General features: G+C 44.0%; 1 protein-coding gene across 1 annotated transcript; it reads right to left on the bottom strand.

Annotated features, from left to right (window-relative positions):
- Nucleotides 1-2787: 2787 nt before the first annotated feature.
- Nucleotides 2788-8942, bottom strand: LOC135105014 (uncharacterized). The gene is made up of 6 exons (XM_064012899.1): nt 8299-8942; nt 7338-7425; nt 6249-6383; nt 4758-5000; nt 3407-3898; nt 2788-3043 (listed from the first exon to the last, which is right to left on the bottom strand). Exons 1-6 carry the CDS (start codon nt 8539-8541, stop codon nt 2895-2897), a joined length of 1350 nt encoding a protein of 449 aa, XP_063868969.1. The 5' UTR covers nt 8542-8942; the 3' UTR covers nt 2788-2894.
- Nucleotides 8943-17676: the final 8734 nt, after the last annotated feature.

Here is a 17676-nt window from a genome sequence, read left to right on the forward strand (position 1 = left end):
CCAACCTCTCCGCCCTCTCTCTCTCTTCCAGCCCTCAAGTCCCGCGTTAATAATTGCATCTCAGTTTTCTCTTCTTTTTATCTTTTTTTTTTATCTTTTTTTTTTTGTTGTAATCAGAAACGAGCAAAAGTAATCAGAACTTAGTTTGACGGTGTGGATTCCGCTGAGAGAGAGAGAGAGAGAGAGAGAGAGAGAGAGAGAGAGAGAGAGAGAGAGAGAGAGAGAGAGAGAGAGAGAGAGACGCCCCTTCCCTCACCACACACGCACACAAATAGACACAGAGATAAAAAAAAAGGCTTGCTTTTTTATTATCGTTTTAATATGATTCTTTTTACAAAATGGTATAATTAGTTTGTTCATTACGTGTAACAATAAATACGTATATGTGATGAGGCACGATTCGTTACCTGCGTCTCATTAATTAGTATAAAATCATTAGAGTAATTCACGTGGCCATTATAATTATAACCAACGCGGATGGAGGAACAAAGAAGCCTTAAACACACATTCTGTGCCACACGCTCGTCCTGTTATAGCCACATTCGTGCACAAAAGAATGCCGCGTTCACGAACGTGCTTTTGATTATGATGTTTTGCCTGGAACTTTATGCGTTATTATCTCACTTTTCACACCACTCAGGCATTTGTTCATCTTTTCATTTTCTCTTTCCGACGTTATAAGTCCGCTCTTTATATGACTTTGGAATTTCGGCTAATACATTTTCCCCACTTTTTTTTTTATTTTTTTTGTTTAGTGGTTATGGACATTCTACTCATATTCCGTAGCCTTAACTTGGCAAAATATCACTTGTCATGGTACAGAAGTACGCACTCAGTCCAGCTTGTCCTTTCCCAGTGTTGGTAATTAAAGCGCCTTTCTTTTCTTCTTTTTGTATCAATGATTAAAAAGTTTCCTTAGCGTTTGTTATATGTCTTTCTTTTCGTTTCCCTGTCCTTGGCAATTAAAACGGTACCTCGTTCTTTTTTTTTTGCATCAACGTGTAAAAAAAAGTTATGTCGTGGTTAATAATTGTCTTCCTCACATCCATCACGCACCTTCCTATTTATTTATTTAATTCTTTTTTTATTCTCTCTCTCTCTCTCTCTCTCTCTCTCTCTCTCTCTCTCTCTCTCTCTCTCTCTCTCTCTCTCTCTCTCTCTCTCTCTCTCTCTCTCTCTCTCTCTCACCTCCGCCCCCCACCTCCCCCTTTCCCCCGCGTCTCGCAGTCCGGATTCGGCGCGTCATCAAGCCGGGGATGGCCGAGGAAAATAACTCTTCACACAGGCAATCTCGGCGAGGAAATTAGAAGTTAAGCAGCGTTGGGTGTAGCGGGAGGCGCGGCGCTCCCTGCACTGTACCAAGGAGAGCAGAGGGAGAGGGTGAAGGGGAATTCTCATCACGCGGGAGTGGGAGGAGAGAGGGAGGCTTAGGATAGCGGTGTGGAGGTGGCGGTGTTGAGGTGCCTGTTGCCGCCGTGGTTTACCTGCCCCAACACCTTGTCCAGCTAATGAACGTGCAGGTGTGTGGTGTGGTGAAGGCAGGGAGCGCTAGTGATGTGTGTGGTGGAGGTGGAGGTGGTGGTGGTGGTGACCTCCTCTGAATTATAACGGCCATTATTATATAACCTTCTTCTTCTTCTTCTTCTTCTTCTTCTTCTTCCCTTTGTCCCGTCCCTCCCTCCCTCCCTCCCTCCACGTTTGATATTTCTTACTTATCCATCTCATTTTCATTTTACTTGTTTTCATAATACATTTCTTATTATATATTTTAGTCTTGAGCCGGGTCGTTTGCCTGGCGGTGGTCGTGATGGAGTCTTTTGGGTCCGTCACGCAGACACGACCCGGACCTCCCGTGCTACCCGGAAAGATGAGATTTTGATGATAATTTACTCCTCAAGTTTTGATTACACTTAGTTTTTTTTTTTCTTAAAACTGTAATTTTGTCGTACTCTCCCCTGTGTCCCATCAACAGTGATTGTCTTTCTTTCTTTTCCTCAAGTAGTCTTTGGGTTTGCTGATACGGTAAGTATTGATTGAAGGTAAGGTAATGAAGTACTTACGGCGCCTTGTATTGCGTCTACCCATAGATTAAGAGATAAGATACAAAGCTTAAAATAGATTATCATGATTCAACACTTAACATGTCACACGATATACCTTGTCCTATCCACTACCACCACCGTCGCCGCCGACACCACCGCCGACACCACCGCCACCACCGCCACCATGGCCACATCGGAGCGTCTAGCGTCTTGATATTGTCTAATCACCTTTCTATTGTTACTGCCTTGGAATATTTTCATATCGAATTTGATACATCGTTCCCCAGTTCTCACACACTGATCTGTGTGTGTGTGTGTGTGTGTGTGTGTGTACAATTTATGATATGTGACAAACATTGATTGCTGTCCGCATGCCATGATGGCCACTTCGTGAATACGAACTATGTATTATCTTAAACGTCTTTCCTTTCCTGTGTTCTCTTTCTGTCACCACAAATGTGTGTTACATTTGGAATGTATATTATTTAACTTCCAGTCTTCTTACTCACATTCACAATTTTTACTCATAGTGGAGTCTTTCTCACCTTTCAAAAATCTACAAGCACACCGTTCTGGTTGCCGCAGTCACTCGAGGCGTTCCGAATCTTTACTCACATTCCTGTGAACTTGACAGTCTGGAAAAAAAAATAAATAAATAAAGCTCGACACTCACTTAGAGCCTCCTAAATTTGCTGTAATAGTACACACATCCTCGCCTGCTTGACAGCGCTCGTGATGTACGTCGTGAGTGGAGCTTTTTTATTATTTCTCCACATGTCACGAGGCTCGTGGGTGTGGCGGCGACTCACACTTATAGACTCGAGACAGCAACACATGCAGTGTTGTGTCTCGCTAGGGTCTGAAGAAGACACGAGGCCACAATATGAGACTGAGTAGGGTCAGGAGGAGCAGGGGAACGGGAGCAGGGACGCTGCCTGAACTCCCATCCCAACCACTCCCCAGAGATTCACTCCCGGGTGTCATGAATGCCCGTCTTTCGTCTGCGGAGGAAAGAAAGATTAATAGTGGTATCGCAGGCGCTGCCTTCCCCAAGGCCTTGCATATGTATTTCAGGAAAATTATTTAGGAACTTGTGACTCGCGTACCCTATGTAATTCGAGCCTTGTGCGGAAAGTTGTCCCGGTTATGCCCACTAATTCTGAGACTAATGCTGCTGTTTTTTCGGTTGACGTGATATTTATGTGACAGGAAAATGTTCTGTAGAAGAGAACTGCACATGATGCACCGTTCGAAGAGAGAGAGAGAGAGAGAGAGAGAGAGAGAGAGAGAGAGAGAGAGAGAGAGAGAGAGAGAGAGAGAGAGCAACGTACTTAACACATTCACATCATAAACTCTGTACAAACCTTTGTCACCATATTCAACTTCAACGTCTCCTCCGCCATGTTCGTTGGTTGCCTCCTGGTAGATGAAGTCAAGGGAAGGGTCGTCGATGTAAAGTTCAAAGCTGTCCTTATTCTCGACACTGACCTCTTTCCTCCTCCGTTGTCCTCCCATGGTCGGCCTCCTACTCCGCCCTTTGTCTGGTCTTAGGTGAGAGGTTGGGCGCTTGACGAAACCAACCACGGACTCTTCATTTAGATCCTCCGCCTCATCTCCCACTGAATCATTTCTAGTCTGGAAGGAGGATAACGCTTCTCCTCCTCTTCTTCCTCCTGCTATCTCCTCCAGCAAGTCCTCCATCTCCTCTATCATCGTTTCTTCCTCTCCCGTCGCCAGGTCTGAGCGAGGCGCTGAGGCACGATTTGGAGGCCGGCGCTGGTTCACTTCCTCACTTGTCAACGCCGCTAATGCATTCTCGTCCTCCTCCTCCTCGTCCTGGTGTTCTGGCCCTGCACCTAGGAGAGAAAGATTGAGGTCAGCGAGAGAGAGAGAGAGAGAGAGAGAGAGAGAGAGAGAGAGAGAGAGAGAGAGAGAGAGAGAGAGAGAGAGAGAGAGAGAGAGAGTGGCGATATTTGTACCTTATCATCACATCATTAGTCAAACATTACCTGCAGTTACGCGTGCTTTTCCTCCTCCTTTACCTTCCCCTCCTGCTGCTCCTCTACCTAACACACTCCCTCTCCCTACCTCCTCATTCCATCCCTTGACTTCCTCCACTCCCGTGCTTCCTCCTTCCGGCTACCCACACACACACACACACACACACACACACACACACACACACACACACACACACACACACACACACACACGCGCGCGCGCGCGCACGCACGCACGCATGTGCGCACGCACGCACGCACGCACGCATGCATGCACGCACGCACGCACACCAGAGCTCTCCTCTTCGCGTTTTCTCACTCTTTCTTTCTGTCCGTTTCTGCCCATGTTGTACCTTTTCCCTTCCACACCAGTTTCTCCCTCTCTTACCTTTCGCTCTCTTTACACTTTCTACCTTTTTTGAGTTCCATCTGTTCTATTTTTTTTTCCTTTCCGTCTACTTTTCCTTCGTTGTCACTCCTTTATTTACCTATCATATAATCTTTTCTCTTTTTTATGTTTTTTTTTTTTACTTGAACTTAGCTCTTTCCCTTGTGTATCTTTTTCGACAGTCGTCTTTCTCTTACCCTTCTCTCTTCCATTAATCTAACTATAATTTCTTCCTCTTTAAATCTCTTTCAAACTCATTTCTTCCACTCACTTCTGTGTCCTCTTCAACAGTCCTTCCCTTTCCCTTCTCTCTTCAGTAGCACTCACCGGAGCCCTCCAGATCTATCGCATCGCAGACCCCTGTTTGCTGCACGGGCGCCAGTCGTGTGAGGTCGAGTTCCAGGGCGTCGAAGGCTCTGTGGCATTCGGCGAGGTAGGCGTCGTCTATCTCGGGGCCGCGGCTCAGAACAGAGAACACCTCGAACATAAGGGAGAACAGCTCGTAGCAGGAATACACGCAGGCGAAGTGGCGGTAGTTTGTCTTGACCACGTGGTATGGCACAGGCGGCACTGGGGACGTGTAAGGTGGTGTTAGTGGAGGTGCTGGGTTGGGTATGTGTTTAGGTTAATGTATGTATATTGTGCTAAACTTTCTTCCACTTGAAACATTACCAGTATACTTTATTTTCCTCCATTTTTGCTACCACCATCTCCCTTCATATACGTACTTCTTATATTTTTCCCCCTTGTAGTATTCTTCTTTTTCCCCTTCTTTCACCACCGTCATCTACATCCCTTAACCTTCTTCCTTCTTAAAGATTTTCTTTATCATGATGCTTTCTTCTTTCCTACGGTACCATCATCTTTCTTCATATTTCTTTCCTATATCCCTTTTCCTTGTTAAAGTATTCTCACTCCTCCCTTCTTTTATACCATCTTCAACATCCCTTAATTTTCCTGCACTACCCTTACATTCACTTCATTTATTCCCATTGTTTTTTATTTCATCGTCGCCACTGTTCCTAATTCACTGTCATTCGAATTCCCTTTCCACTCCTTTCCTTCCTACTATCATTTTCACTCATCTCGTTTCCTACCTCACCTTTTCACCCTTACGTAGGCTTTTCTTTTATATCAGCCTTTATCTTCCTTTGGCATCCCTTCTCTTCATTCTTTTTTATTCCATCATTACTCTCCTTCTTCCTTCCCTGCGTTTACCATTCTCACCATAACATCTTCATTCCCTTTCTGTCTCTAACTTTGCATCCTTTCTCTCATCCTCTTCTTTTGTCAGTGTTCTTCCTGCTCTCCCCTTCATTTACCATCTCTCATAGTTTTTATTTCTTTATCTCTTCTCTTATTTTCCCTTTCACATCCTTTCTCTTTCATTATCTCTGTTCTTTCTCTTATTTCACTGTTCTCATTGTCCATCTTACTCCCTTCGTTCATCCTTTTCATTACGCTCTCACACCCCACCTGCACCCATTTCACTTCAACCTACAACGCATCGTCTTCACTGCATCCACCTCCTCCAAACTTCTTCCCTTCATTTACCATTTTATTTCCTTTTACATTTTATTTCCTTTTATCTATAAATTTATTCTCCCTCCGCATCTTTCCATTTTTTACTGATTCAGTCTCATCCTTCATTTTCTGTCACTCTCGTCCTCAGCACATCTCCATTCACATTTTCTCTTCCACTCTCTTCATCCTATTCTTCAAACACACTGTCTTTACTTTCACTTCAGTCTTCAGCACATCACTCTCCGTCTTGAATACCCCCAGCTCCTCCACACCTCCCTTGCCTGCAGTACTTACCCCCGGGCGCCCAGATCTGCAGGTAGGGCTTCATGGTGGCGGGGTCCTTACGCTCCACGAGGGTGATGGTGGCTTCCTGTCTCACCATCTCGTTGTACTCGTTCAGCCCCTGCGTAGTTACGTTATACTCCACACCTGACGGGGCAGGAGGTGCGAATGTGAGGTGATGATCGTTGGTGTATGATGGCGATTCTCTCTCTCTCTCTCTCTCTCTCTCTCTCTCTCTCTCTCTCTCTCTCTCTCTCTCTCTCTCTCTCTCTCTCTCTCTCTCTCTCTCTCTCTCTGCCTTTGTCTTCACTCTAACTGTATTTTTGGTTTTCTTTCTTCTCCCCTGTGTTCATGGTTGTATAGTTCATTTTTTATTGTTATTTGTCCCTCTCATCCATTTTACCTTTCCCTGTCCTTCCTTTCTCTCACCTCCCTTCACTCCCTCATCTTTTCCTCTGCTTCGTTTCCTCAACATAATATAAATTCAATGTTGCAACACCTGGGATTGTTATTCAGTCCCTCCCTTCCTTCCTCTCTCTCTCTCTCTCTCTCTCTCTCTCTCTCTCTCTCTCTCTCTCTCTCTCTCTCTCTCTCTCTCTCTCTCTCTCTCTCTCTCTCTCTCTCTCCATCTGACTCATTCACATTGTTTCCTCGTTCGCTCATTCCTTCCTCATCACAGCTAATCACTTTCCTGTCTCTTATCTGGCTACCTCTTCCACCTCTTCTTCTTTTCCTTCTCCTTCAGCATACACTCCACACCTCGTAGCTCGCACAAACGTCTTATCACTATTAAATAGGCTGTCGTGGAACTTACTGAGATTTTCAAGTGTTTTTTTTTATGATTTTTGTGGTAGTTTAACACGGATTCTACGTCGTTAATGAGAAAAAAACATTATGAGAATCTCCCTAATAATCTCTCTGGCGCTTGAAAGCAGATGGGACAACAAAGCGTTTAAGAATATATATATATATATATATATATATATATATATATATATATATATATATATATATATATATATATATATATATATATATATATATATATATTTTTTTTTCTGCCACACCTTATTCATTCTTCAACACGCGTGCTGTACCTACCATCCCATCTAAAGTCCAGGGTGATGCACTTCTTCGCCTCCATGTAATTGTTCGCCACCATCTCCACCTGGTACCACAAGCCATCAAACTGTGGAGGAGAGGAGAGGCTGAAGTGAGCCTCACATCAGTGTCGTAATGGTTTGGTAATGTTATACACAAGAGTATCACTGGAGAGAGTAAAGAAAAGCAGAGAACTTGTGTAAACTCTGTACCCGGTGTCTATTTTACCTGTGTGACGGTCATATGAAGAGGACCTGTCATGACCTAATATAAGGTGAACGGCTCGGGCAGGTGTGTGATGCTAGAGGATGTTGGCGTTGCATAACTCGTTTTATTATTTATTCATTTTGTTTGAGGCATTTCATGTCAGGAAACTCAATACATATATTGGTGGATGTGTGGATATGTGCGTGTGTGCGTGCACGTATGTATGTGTGATAGATTAATGATTACAAAGAGAGAAAAAGGTATGAAATTTGTTATTTTGTCATGAATTGGGTTTCTATGAACGTATCGACAGATGAATGGTGCAATGCATAAATATGTAGATGTAATAGATATTTTTAATAGAGGGAGAAAGAGGGCGTTGAAAGGCTACATTTGTGACCGAGCTGCGGCGTGGACGAATGGGGTCCAAGTGCTGAAATTCGTACATTCACGGGTAATGCGCCAAACAAAACACATTACTGCGACACACATTTCAGATTTTTGTCATGTGTTTTTACTCCCGCGCGTAAATTGAGGACAACCAATGACAGCATGGAAAGAAGAACAGTTTTGACATTACCAGAACAGTATAGTATTGAATGCCCCAAGCCATGTCGTGACTTCGTTTCACTCACACACATTATTATTATATTGCTTTCTCGTTACGCTTCTCGTATCGACAACTGAAGTGCACTCAGCCATTCCTTCCCATCACTGCCCTATCCTGCAAGACCCGCCACGTCTCAGGACTCACCTCATCGAAGCGGAAAGACACGTGGTCCTTGGGTTGGGCGCAGGTGCCGTACTGGACCATCCCCGGAGGAGAAAAGTCCATCAGGCCGCCGTGAACAGGAGTTACCATCTCCCCAGCGAGCAACGTCAGGAGGAGCAAGGTAAGGCCGTGGGAAAGGCGCCACCGGATGGAGACTGCGGCAATTGCCTTGGGAGTCCATGGCACTCCTAGTGTGACGCTACTTCGACATCGAGACGTCCACATTGTGTTTTGTGTTTCGTGTTTTTTTGCTGTAGTTGGTGCACGATCGTGTGTGTGGCACCCGTGCCAGCCTAGCGGTGTGTGGGATGTGGCCGTACTCTGGTCACCATAGGGACTCACTCGTCCCCTGACTCTCTCACCACCACCCAAGTTTCTCCCAGACCGTCACACACGGGTGTTATTGCCGCTGTTGTTGCTGTCAAAGCTGTCCCAGGAGATTACACTGCTTTTGCGTACACCAAAAACTCGGGTTGCTGCTGAAACTCCCCGGGGAAAACTACCACACTACACGTTGCTTCTTTGCTTGGTGATCGTCGCGACAGAACACTGAGGAAGATTGTGTGCACGTGGCGTGGTGTGGTGTGTGGCTCGTGGCCACCAGCTGGAGACTCACCCCAAGGCCTGGCTTGTTATGGAAGCAGCGTATCGCTCCTCGAAGTTATCGCCTCTGCACTATCAGATAGCGGAGAGTGACCGAAGGCTATTGTTCAGAGGTCCTGATTGAGAGAGAGAGAGAGAGAGAGAGAGAGAGAGAGAGAGAGAGAGAGAGAGAGAGAGAGAGAGAGAGAGAGAGAGAGAGAGAGAGAGAGAACAAATAACACAATACATTTAAATAGAATTTGTAATAAATTATGAGACTAGCCGTCAGGAGAGAAAAGAGACTGAGTTGCGTGTCGGGCACGAGAGGATGGTGGCGGGGCAGAGAGAGGGGAGGGCGGTCCTCCTTATCGTTCCGGAGATATTTCAACACGCAGACATACGATAAAGGGATACAAAACTGTAATGTAGAAGAGGAACAAAATAAACATGAGCATAACTGACGAGAGTTGAGTAGGAATTAGTGTACATGTGTCTAAAATGTGTGAAGATATATTATCAATAACGAGTTATGTGCAAAATGCTTGGATACTTCAAGTCAGATTAATGGCAGAATTGCGGGGTGAGGCAGGAGTGCAAAGTAGCGGAGTCTTGCAGGATCACAAGTAAATGGATTGTTTCAGGGACGCGTCCACCCCTCACCTGATCTGGTGGATTTCAGAACGGTCAAGGGATTTGCGATGAGGGAAACTAGGACACGAATATGCGTATACATTCATACACTGGAGACATTTAGCCGAGAACGCCTCACCCTTCGTGCTGGATGCATATGTATTGCTAGGAGTCTGAAAGTCCTGCAAGTCAGGCTCAATCTGGCGCGCCTACCATCGGCCGCTTTGTTTGTAACGCGAAAATCTGGGAGGAAGACTGGTTCAAGTGATAGTGAGTGCCCCCTTTTTTTTTTTATCAATTACTTTAAGGTTTTATCTGTTGTACTTCTTTTTGTATACGTGTGTAGTTGTGGATGTGCAGTGTGTGTGTGTGTGTGTGTGTGTGTGTGTGTGTGTGTGTGTGTGTGTGTGTGTGTGTGTGTGTGTGTGTGTGTGTGTGTGTGTGTGCGCGCGCACCACCGGCTGTATGGGCGGAAATCTTTGGATAAACACACAAGGGTTGCATCAACCTCATGTGAGAAGGAAGCGGTGGCACAAGGTTTTAAGAAGCTTTACTATGAAGCAGGTAGTGGGAGAAGAAGAAATGTCCTTTGTTCACAGTATAACACAGAAACAAGAGTAGAGAGAAATTATACGCTGTGATAGAGAAACTAGACACTTATAATTGAAAACATTGCCATAACGTGACTCACAAAACGTCGTCAGCCGTGTTATCTGTTGCTTGAAGCAGAGAGGAGGAGGGGAGGAAGGTCCTGATGCAGCACCGAGGCTTGATCTGAGGTGTTTCCATGGAGAGATAAGGCTGGCTGTGCGTCCCTAACTTTCACTATCTCGCCTCCCTTGAATACCCGAGCCATGCGAGTCAAATATTTCGTGTCTGGAGCGCGCCAACTCCGTCTGTGCGTGGAACGCGTCTAGGAGTTCGCGTCAGGTGGCCCTCAGGTAGCACAGCTCAGGTGGCTTAATGAAATCTCGGTGCTAGGCGCGATACCAGGATCTGCTAACATGTGGTCGATACGGGGATGGTTTGATCTTTCCCTGCCGCGCCACATCACTTAAAGCACGCCATGCAATGCTGAACCACTAAACCACATGCAACACCACATACCACATGCCATGCCTCTGCACCGCCCCTCCTCACGTCACACCATAAAACATGACAGCACTTCACACATGCCACATCATGTCACCCTATACTCCACACTCCAAACCTCCGCGCCACAAAGACGATACAAGAAAAGCTGTTTTGTTTGTAATCCGAGTTCTCCAAAACTCGATGTCTGTAATTTAAATTTTGTCGTGTCATTGTATAATTATGCTGTTGACCTTGTGTATGCGTGACCTTTGATTTCCGGTCAGCCTCAGTGACGGTGACGGAAAAATTTATACAGAGCTTTTACCGTCCCCGCTCCTTTCCTCCCCTCCCCCTGCCTATAATAAAAAAAAAGATAATGTGGTGAGCAACAGACAGGCGGCGCCGGAGACGATTAAATCACGACATCTATGCGGAAGGAAGGTGAAGGGGGAGTGGGGGGAGGACGTAGGAGAAAATAGGAACAGCCGTGACTTAAGCCATTGTACTTGACGTGGTGATCGCCGTCCACTTTAAACATTTTGGAAGGCTTTTCTACACCACCAGCTCCTCCTCCTCCTCCTCCTCCTCTTCCCCCCTCGCCACTATATGTATGGTGATAAGGGAACGCCAGACAATCTTGACCTAGGGTAATGAGCTCGATCTTGTGACAAACATCGTGGTGCAGATCACGTCATTTTGTGCTGATGATTCAGGCTGCTGCTCTTCCCCCTACCCTCTCCTCCTCCTCCTCCTCCTCTTCCTCCTCCTCCTCCTCCTCCTCCTCCTCGCTTTGTTACATGACGTTTGCTCTGTGGACTCTCGTCGCCTTGGTTTCTAGGTGTTTGTTAATCTTATGCAAGTCTGTGTGTGTGTGTGTGTGTGTGTGTGTGTGTGTCATTCACCTATGGTCGTCTGCTGGTCACCCAGCCAGCCGTTCCCCTACGGAAAGAGCTCAGAGCTCATAGTGACCGATCTTTGGGTAGGACTGAGACCACTCACACACCACACACCAGGACAGCGAGGTCACAACCACTCGGGTTACATCCCGTACCTACTTGCTGCTAGGTGAACAGGGGCTACACATTAAGAGACTCGCCCATTTGGCTCGCCGCGCCCGTTATTCGAACCCGGACCTTCTTGGTTGTGAGCCGAGCGTACTAACCACTAGAGTTCTTGTTTGTGTGTGTGTGTGTGTGTGTGTGTGTGTGTGTGCTCCTCCGTGCGTCTGTGGGTGGGTGTGTGGGTGTGTGTACTATGTTAAAATAACCGGAATTATTTTCTTAATTTTCCATAGTGAAAGAGATGTTCTCACGCTTACTGTTTAGGTGTACAGCTCTTGATATTTTAGTAAGGAAAACTGGAACGATGTGGAATAAGAGATACGGTTTACAGATGGATTAAAAGTTGTTTATCCAAAAAAGAATGCCAGTTCGTGTTATTTGATGATGTAAAATAAAATTCTTTACAAACAATATCTGCATTTCCATAGCGTTAGGTTTTGGATCCTCAATTATTTTTAATATATATATATATATATATATATATATATATATATATATATATATATATATATATATATATATATATATATATATAATTTATTTTATTTATTTTTTTCAGCGCTGCTATATATATATATATATATATATATATATATATATATATATATATATATATATATATATATATATATATATATATATATATATATATATATATATATATACTCGTATATTTTTTTTTTTTTCAGCGCTGCTATTACCGACATTTTTATGCTGACAACTCTTACCTTATTCCTTAGTGGTTCCATTAGCAAAGAATTGTTTGTATTAGTAGACTTTGAAATGGAGAGATTACTGGAATGGATTCCTGCACCAAACATTCGTTGAATAGTGCAAAAACTCACTACTGCATATTACTTCTGAATGTATACAATTATCACCTTAAATTAGAAAGAGTACAATGAACAAAAATTTTAGGTGTAATTATCGACGAAAGATTTTCTTAATTTCATCACATCACAAATCTCTCTCTCTCTCTCTCTCTCTCTCTCTCTCTCTCTCTCTCTCTCTCTCTCTCTCTCTCTCTCTCTCTCTCTCTCTCTCTCTCTCTCTCTCTCTCTCTCTCTCTCTCTCTCTCTATATATATACCTCAAACTCAATTCCTTCATCTATCAACTCGACACATTCTTCCAGACAACTATCCTCACTTTTTCAGTGACACTCAACTGTCCTCCACTTCTACAATGAACATCCTTACTCCGTCCTTTATTTATAATTTAAACTGGAAACTTCACATCTTATCTCTAGCTAAAACAGCTTCTGTGTAGTTAGACGTCCTAAGTCGTCTCCGCTTTTTTTTTTTAACCACGCCAAACTGCTAACTCTATACAGAGGCCTTATCCGCCCATGTATGGAGTATGCTTCACATTTTTTTTTTTTTTGGGTGGGGAGGGAGGGGAACGTTCCACTCATACCGCTATTTTAGACAGGGTGGAATCAAAAGCTCTTCGTCGTATCAGTTCCTCTCCTCTAACTGACTGTCTTCCAAGTCATTGATATATATATACTAAAACAACAATGGCCCTAATACTGATCCCTGTGGCATTCCACTAATTTCATGATCCTGCTCAGATTTAGAGCCGTTTATTACAACTCTGTCGCCTGTCGCTGAGCCATGACCTTATCCAGCCTAACACCTTCCCATCTATCCCGTGTGCCCTAACCTTTTCTCAAACGCTCTACTAAAGACCAGATATAAGATCACTATCACTATTATCTGTTGCCTCGTAAACTTTACTGTAAAAACTTAACAAGTTCGTCAGGCAAGACTTCCCCTTCGTGAACCCATGCTGTGACTGATTTAACAAGTTATATTAGTCTAAATACTCCTTAATGTTCTTCACTATTATTGACTCCATTATTTTATCTTCAACAGAAGTTAAGCTGGCAGGTCTATAATTAGACGTTAAAGTTTTATCCTTTCTTAAAGACTGGTACTACATTAGCCTGCCTCCACATTTCTGGTACTTCACCTGACTCAAGTGATTTCCTAAAGACAGAAACTAACGGCTCACTAATAAACTCTTTGCATTCCTTAAGTTTTCTGGGATATATTTCATCTGGTCCTGGTGTCTTGAACTTTTTAGCCTATCGATCTCCTGTTCTACGATATCCTTAGTTATGATAATATCTGTCAGCTTCTCATTCTCATCTGCTCTAAACATCTGCTCATTATTCGGCATATCCAACATGTTTTCCTGGGTGAAGACAGTTAAAAAATACTCATTCAGAATTTTACTAATCTCCTCCCCATAACTAACCAGCTCCCCATCTGCTGCCTTTTAATGGACCTATTATTTAATTATTCTTCGTCATATACACCTGATAAAATCCCTTGTGGTCCGTCTTCGCCTGCCTGGCTACATAGAAAAGTAATGCTCACACTGTCCCATTGCTTAAATTACTTAATATATTAACGTTTTGTAAATTCATCTATGCATTGTTGCAGAACTGATGCTTGTATTTTTAAAACATATGATACTAATAACAGTGAGAGGCGTGTCTTTGTACCAGTGAGGAGATACACTTTTACCCTGCCAGACAGGACAGGACAACAGCGCTACACCACACATATAGGCCGAAAGAAGCACACATGGAACCTTTCATGGATAACTTGGATAACTCCAAGTATCACAGAATCTTGACCATTACTGTTCTTTATTGATTTTTATAAACGCAGAATTAAGAAATATTTCGGTGACATGTTTTGAAACATGAAATACATTATTTACAAAATTCAGTGTAATCTTCTAGCTGTATAGAATAATTGTATAGAATAGGAGAGCAAATATATACTAGTCGGTATCAATTCTCATTGCCACGAAAAGAAATTGATGTAATGCGTAATATATAATTTACATTGTATATTACGTGCTACCGCCACAAGAGAGAGAGAGAGAGAGAGCGAGAGAGAGAGAGAGAGAGAGAGAGAGAGAGAGAGAGAGAGAGAGAGAGAGAGAGAGAGAAAGAGAAAGAGAGATTCCTTCCGCCGGGAGGGCGAGCAGGTCTCATTACTGAAATAGAGGAGCGCATGGACATAAGTCGGAGACAAGAAGTTCAATATTCTAATGGAAAATATTAATCCAAGATATTGCACCTCTGCCGCCTCACCACGTCGTCAGGGGCGCGGCGGGGAGCAATGGCTGTCACTGTTTACATTATCACTATCGCAGTCGTCAGCATCATCGGTATTATATAATCATTATCATTATCATCACCATTGTGCTCATCGTTGTCATAATTACTGTCATCATCATTGTCACTGTCATAATCAGTCTGTAATCTTTGGCATCCTCAGTTTTTGAAAGAAAATTAATTAGTGATTTTGTACAAAGCGTAGAAATCAACACTTGTAACATTACAGCTGATGATGCTAACTAACCAGGTGGTGGCTGTTCATTAGGCCCGATATTTTCTTGTTCAGTTATTGTTTTTTAGTCTTCTGAAGCCATCCATAAAGTAATTCTGACAATAACTATTTTATTGTAAAGTTTTTAAACAGCCGCACATGTTTTCATAATAATAACATTGACTTGCAGCAATCAGACTTAATGAACTTCTGAACATGAAGCGAAAAAATCACTTTACACATTAGTAAAAGCAAGAAATCTTTGCTCACAGGGAAGGGAATGATACGATACGTGCAGAGGACTCGAATTGTTTTGTCCTAATTATATGTAACTCCCTTTTTGTTCACCTGGACTAAATTTGGTCGTATGTAAGAGATCTTGTGCTGCCCGGCTACACTTCCCCCGACTAGCGTTATCGCAGGATCATTGACTCACCCGAATAATCAAGTAACAGCTGCATTTTCATTAGCTTCACACACACACACACACACACACACACACACACACACACACACACACACACACACACACACACACACACACACACACACACACACACACACACACACACTCTCTCTCTCTCTCTCTCTCTCTCTCTCTCTCTCTCTCTCTCTCTCTCTCTCTCTCTCTCTCTCTCTCTCTCTCTCTCACACACACACACACACACACACACACACACACACACACACACACACACACACACACACACACACACACACACACACACACACACACACACACACACACTCTCTCTCTCTCTCTCTCTCTCTCTCTCTCTCTCTCTCTCTCTCTCTCTCTCTCTCTCTCACACACACACACACACACACACACACACACACACACACACACACACACACACACACACACACACACACACACACACACACTCTCTCTCTCTCTCTCTCTCTCTCTCTCTCTCTCTCTCTCTCTCTCTCTCTCTCTCTCTCTCTCTCTCTCTCTCTCTCTCTCACACACACACACACACACACACACACACACACACACACACACACACACACACACACACACACACACACACACACACACACACACACACACACACACACACACACACACACACACACACACACACACTCTCTCTCTCTCTCTCTCTCTCTCTCTCTCTCTCTCTCTCTCTCTCTCTCTCTCTCTCTCTCTCTCTCTCTCTCTCTCTCTCTCTCTCTCTCTCTCTCACACACACACACACACACACACACACACACACACACACACACACACACACACACACACACACACACACACACACACACACACACACACACACAGGTAATAGAGGTCATTATCAAAAAAATTCAACCACGTTTAATCTCAGGCCAGCGTAGCAGTTTAATCCTGCCCTAGTGGGTTGTCCCGGGGTGACGAGCAGCATCCTTTAGCAGAGTGAACCTTGGTAATGAGGAACGCACCACTACCACACTATAATCAGGGCAATGCAGGAGCATATCTGACTCAGAATTTTGAAGTACGAGGGTGCACTATGGCAAGTGGAGCTGTGGACGTGACAGACCTTTAAAGTTTTGACAAGATCACAAGTGCTCTGTCCTTGTTTCTTTTCTGAGTGGCATTTTCAAATTGCCTTTGACAGTGACGACTCTATTATTACATCAGAGTATCTCAGGTTACGGCTTCTTTCGCAGACATGTGCGAGACAAGGCTACACGGTTACAATTTGTTTCACGTTACATAGATCATTTTTTCCCCCCGTCTGTTGAAACGTGTATCACAGACCGCGACAATACCACTGCAGTATCACCAGCCAGCCAGCCCAGTGTTCCACCGCGGGAACCACTGGCTGTTCCAAATGTACTTTCCGTGGCACGTACAAGTCGAAAATTTGAACATAATTTCATTTGTAAAACGAACGAACACTTTTACGTTATTTTTCTTTAGTGACATTTTAATATTTCGCACATGTATTTTTCTACCATTTCATTTACTCATTCCCAGACAGACAGCAAGTATTGTCACTTTGGAAATGTATCTGAATATAACTCCAATAACTACACTCCCTCGGGTCCCGTTATGTGTGTGTGTGTGTGTGTGTGTGTGTGTGTGTGTGTGTGTGTGTGTGTGTGTGTGTGTGTGTGTGTGTGTGTTTGATTTGTGTAATTCCCACAGAATCTTTCAGTTGGATGCTTGCATTGCACTGAAAATATTCCTATATATTTTATCTCCCCTCCCCCCACGACCCCCGCCCCCAGTATCTGACATGGGATCGTTGCTTTCCGGTGTGGTAGTTCAGGCTATTCTGTTGCTCGTTATTTGTGTGTCTTGTTGCTGCTGATTGGCCGGCCAGTCATCGCGACCTCCTTTGTCTTTTTTCTTGTTATCGATCTGAGGCATAGATGTATTGCATGACGGAGCTCTGCCTGCACCCTCACGCCGCACTTCTTATTCGCATATCAATTCATGTTTTATCTTGATTTGATATCATTATCCATGTATGCTGAATTAGAATTGCCTCTCTAACACATCTCTCTCTACTACCCGCCTTCTCCTACACCCTCTCTCTCTAAACCTCCTCCCCTACCCCCCGCCTCTCTCTCTCTCTCTCTCTCTCTCTCTCTCTCTCTCTCTCTCTCTCTCTCTCTCTCTCTCTCTCTCTCTCTCTCTCTCTCTCTCTCTCTCTCTCTCTCTCTCTC

This window comes from Scylla paramamosain, chromosome 11, assembly GCF_035594125.1.
Source record: "Scylla paramamosain isolate STU-SP2022 chromosome 11, ASM3559412v1, whole genome shotgun sequence".
In the NCBI taxonomy this organism is placed as follows: Eukaryota; Metazoa; Arthropoda; class Malacostraca; order Decapoda; family Portunidae; genus Scylla; species Scylla paramamosain.

Excerpts from the sequence above, each read along its gene's own strand:
- LOC135105014 (XM_064012899.1), bottom strand. The coding sequence starts at position 8,541 with ATGTGGACGTCTCGATGTCGAAGTAGCGTCACACTAGGAGTGCCATGG. Across the intron at positions 6,384-7,337 it reads CCTGGACTTTAGATGGGATG|GTGTGGAGTATAACGTAACT; the intron begins GTAGGTACAGCA and ends CTGCCCCGTCAG. Across the intron at positions 3,044-3,406 it reads AGTTGAATATGGTGACAAAG|ACGAAAGACGGGCATTCATG; the intron begins GTTTGTACAGAG and ends TTTCCTCCGCAG.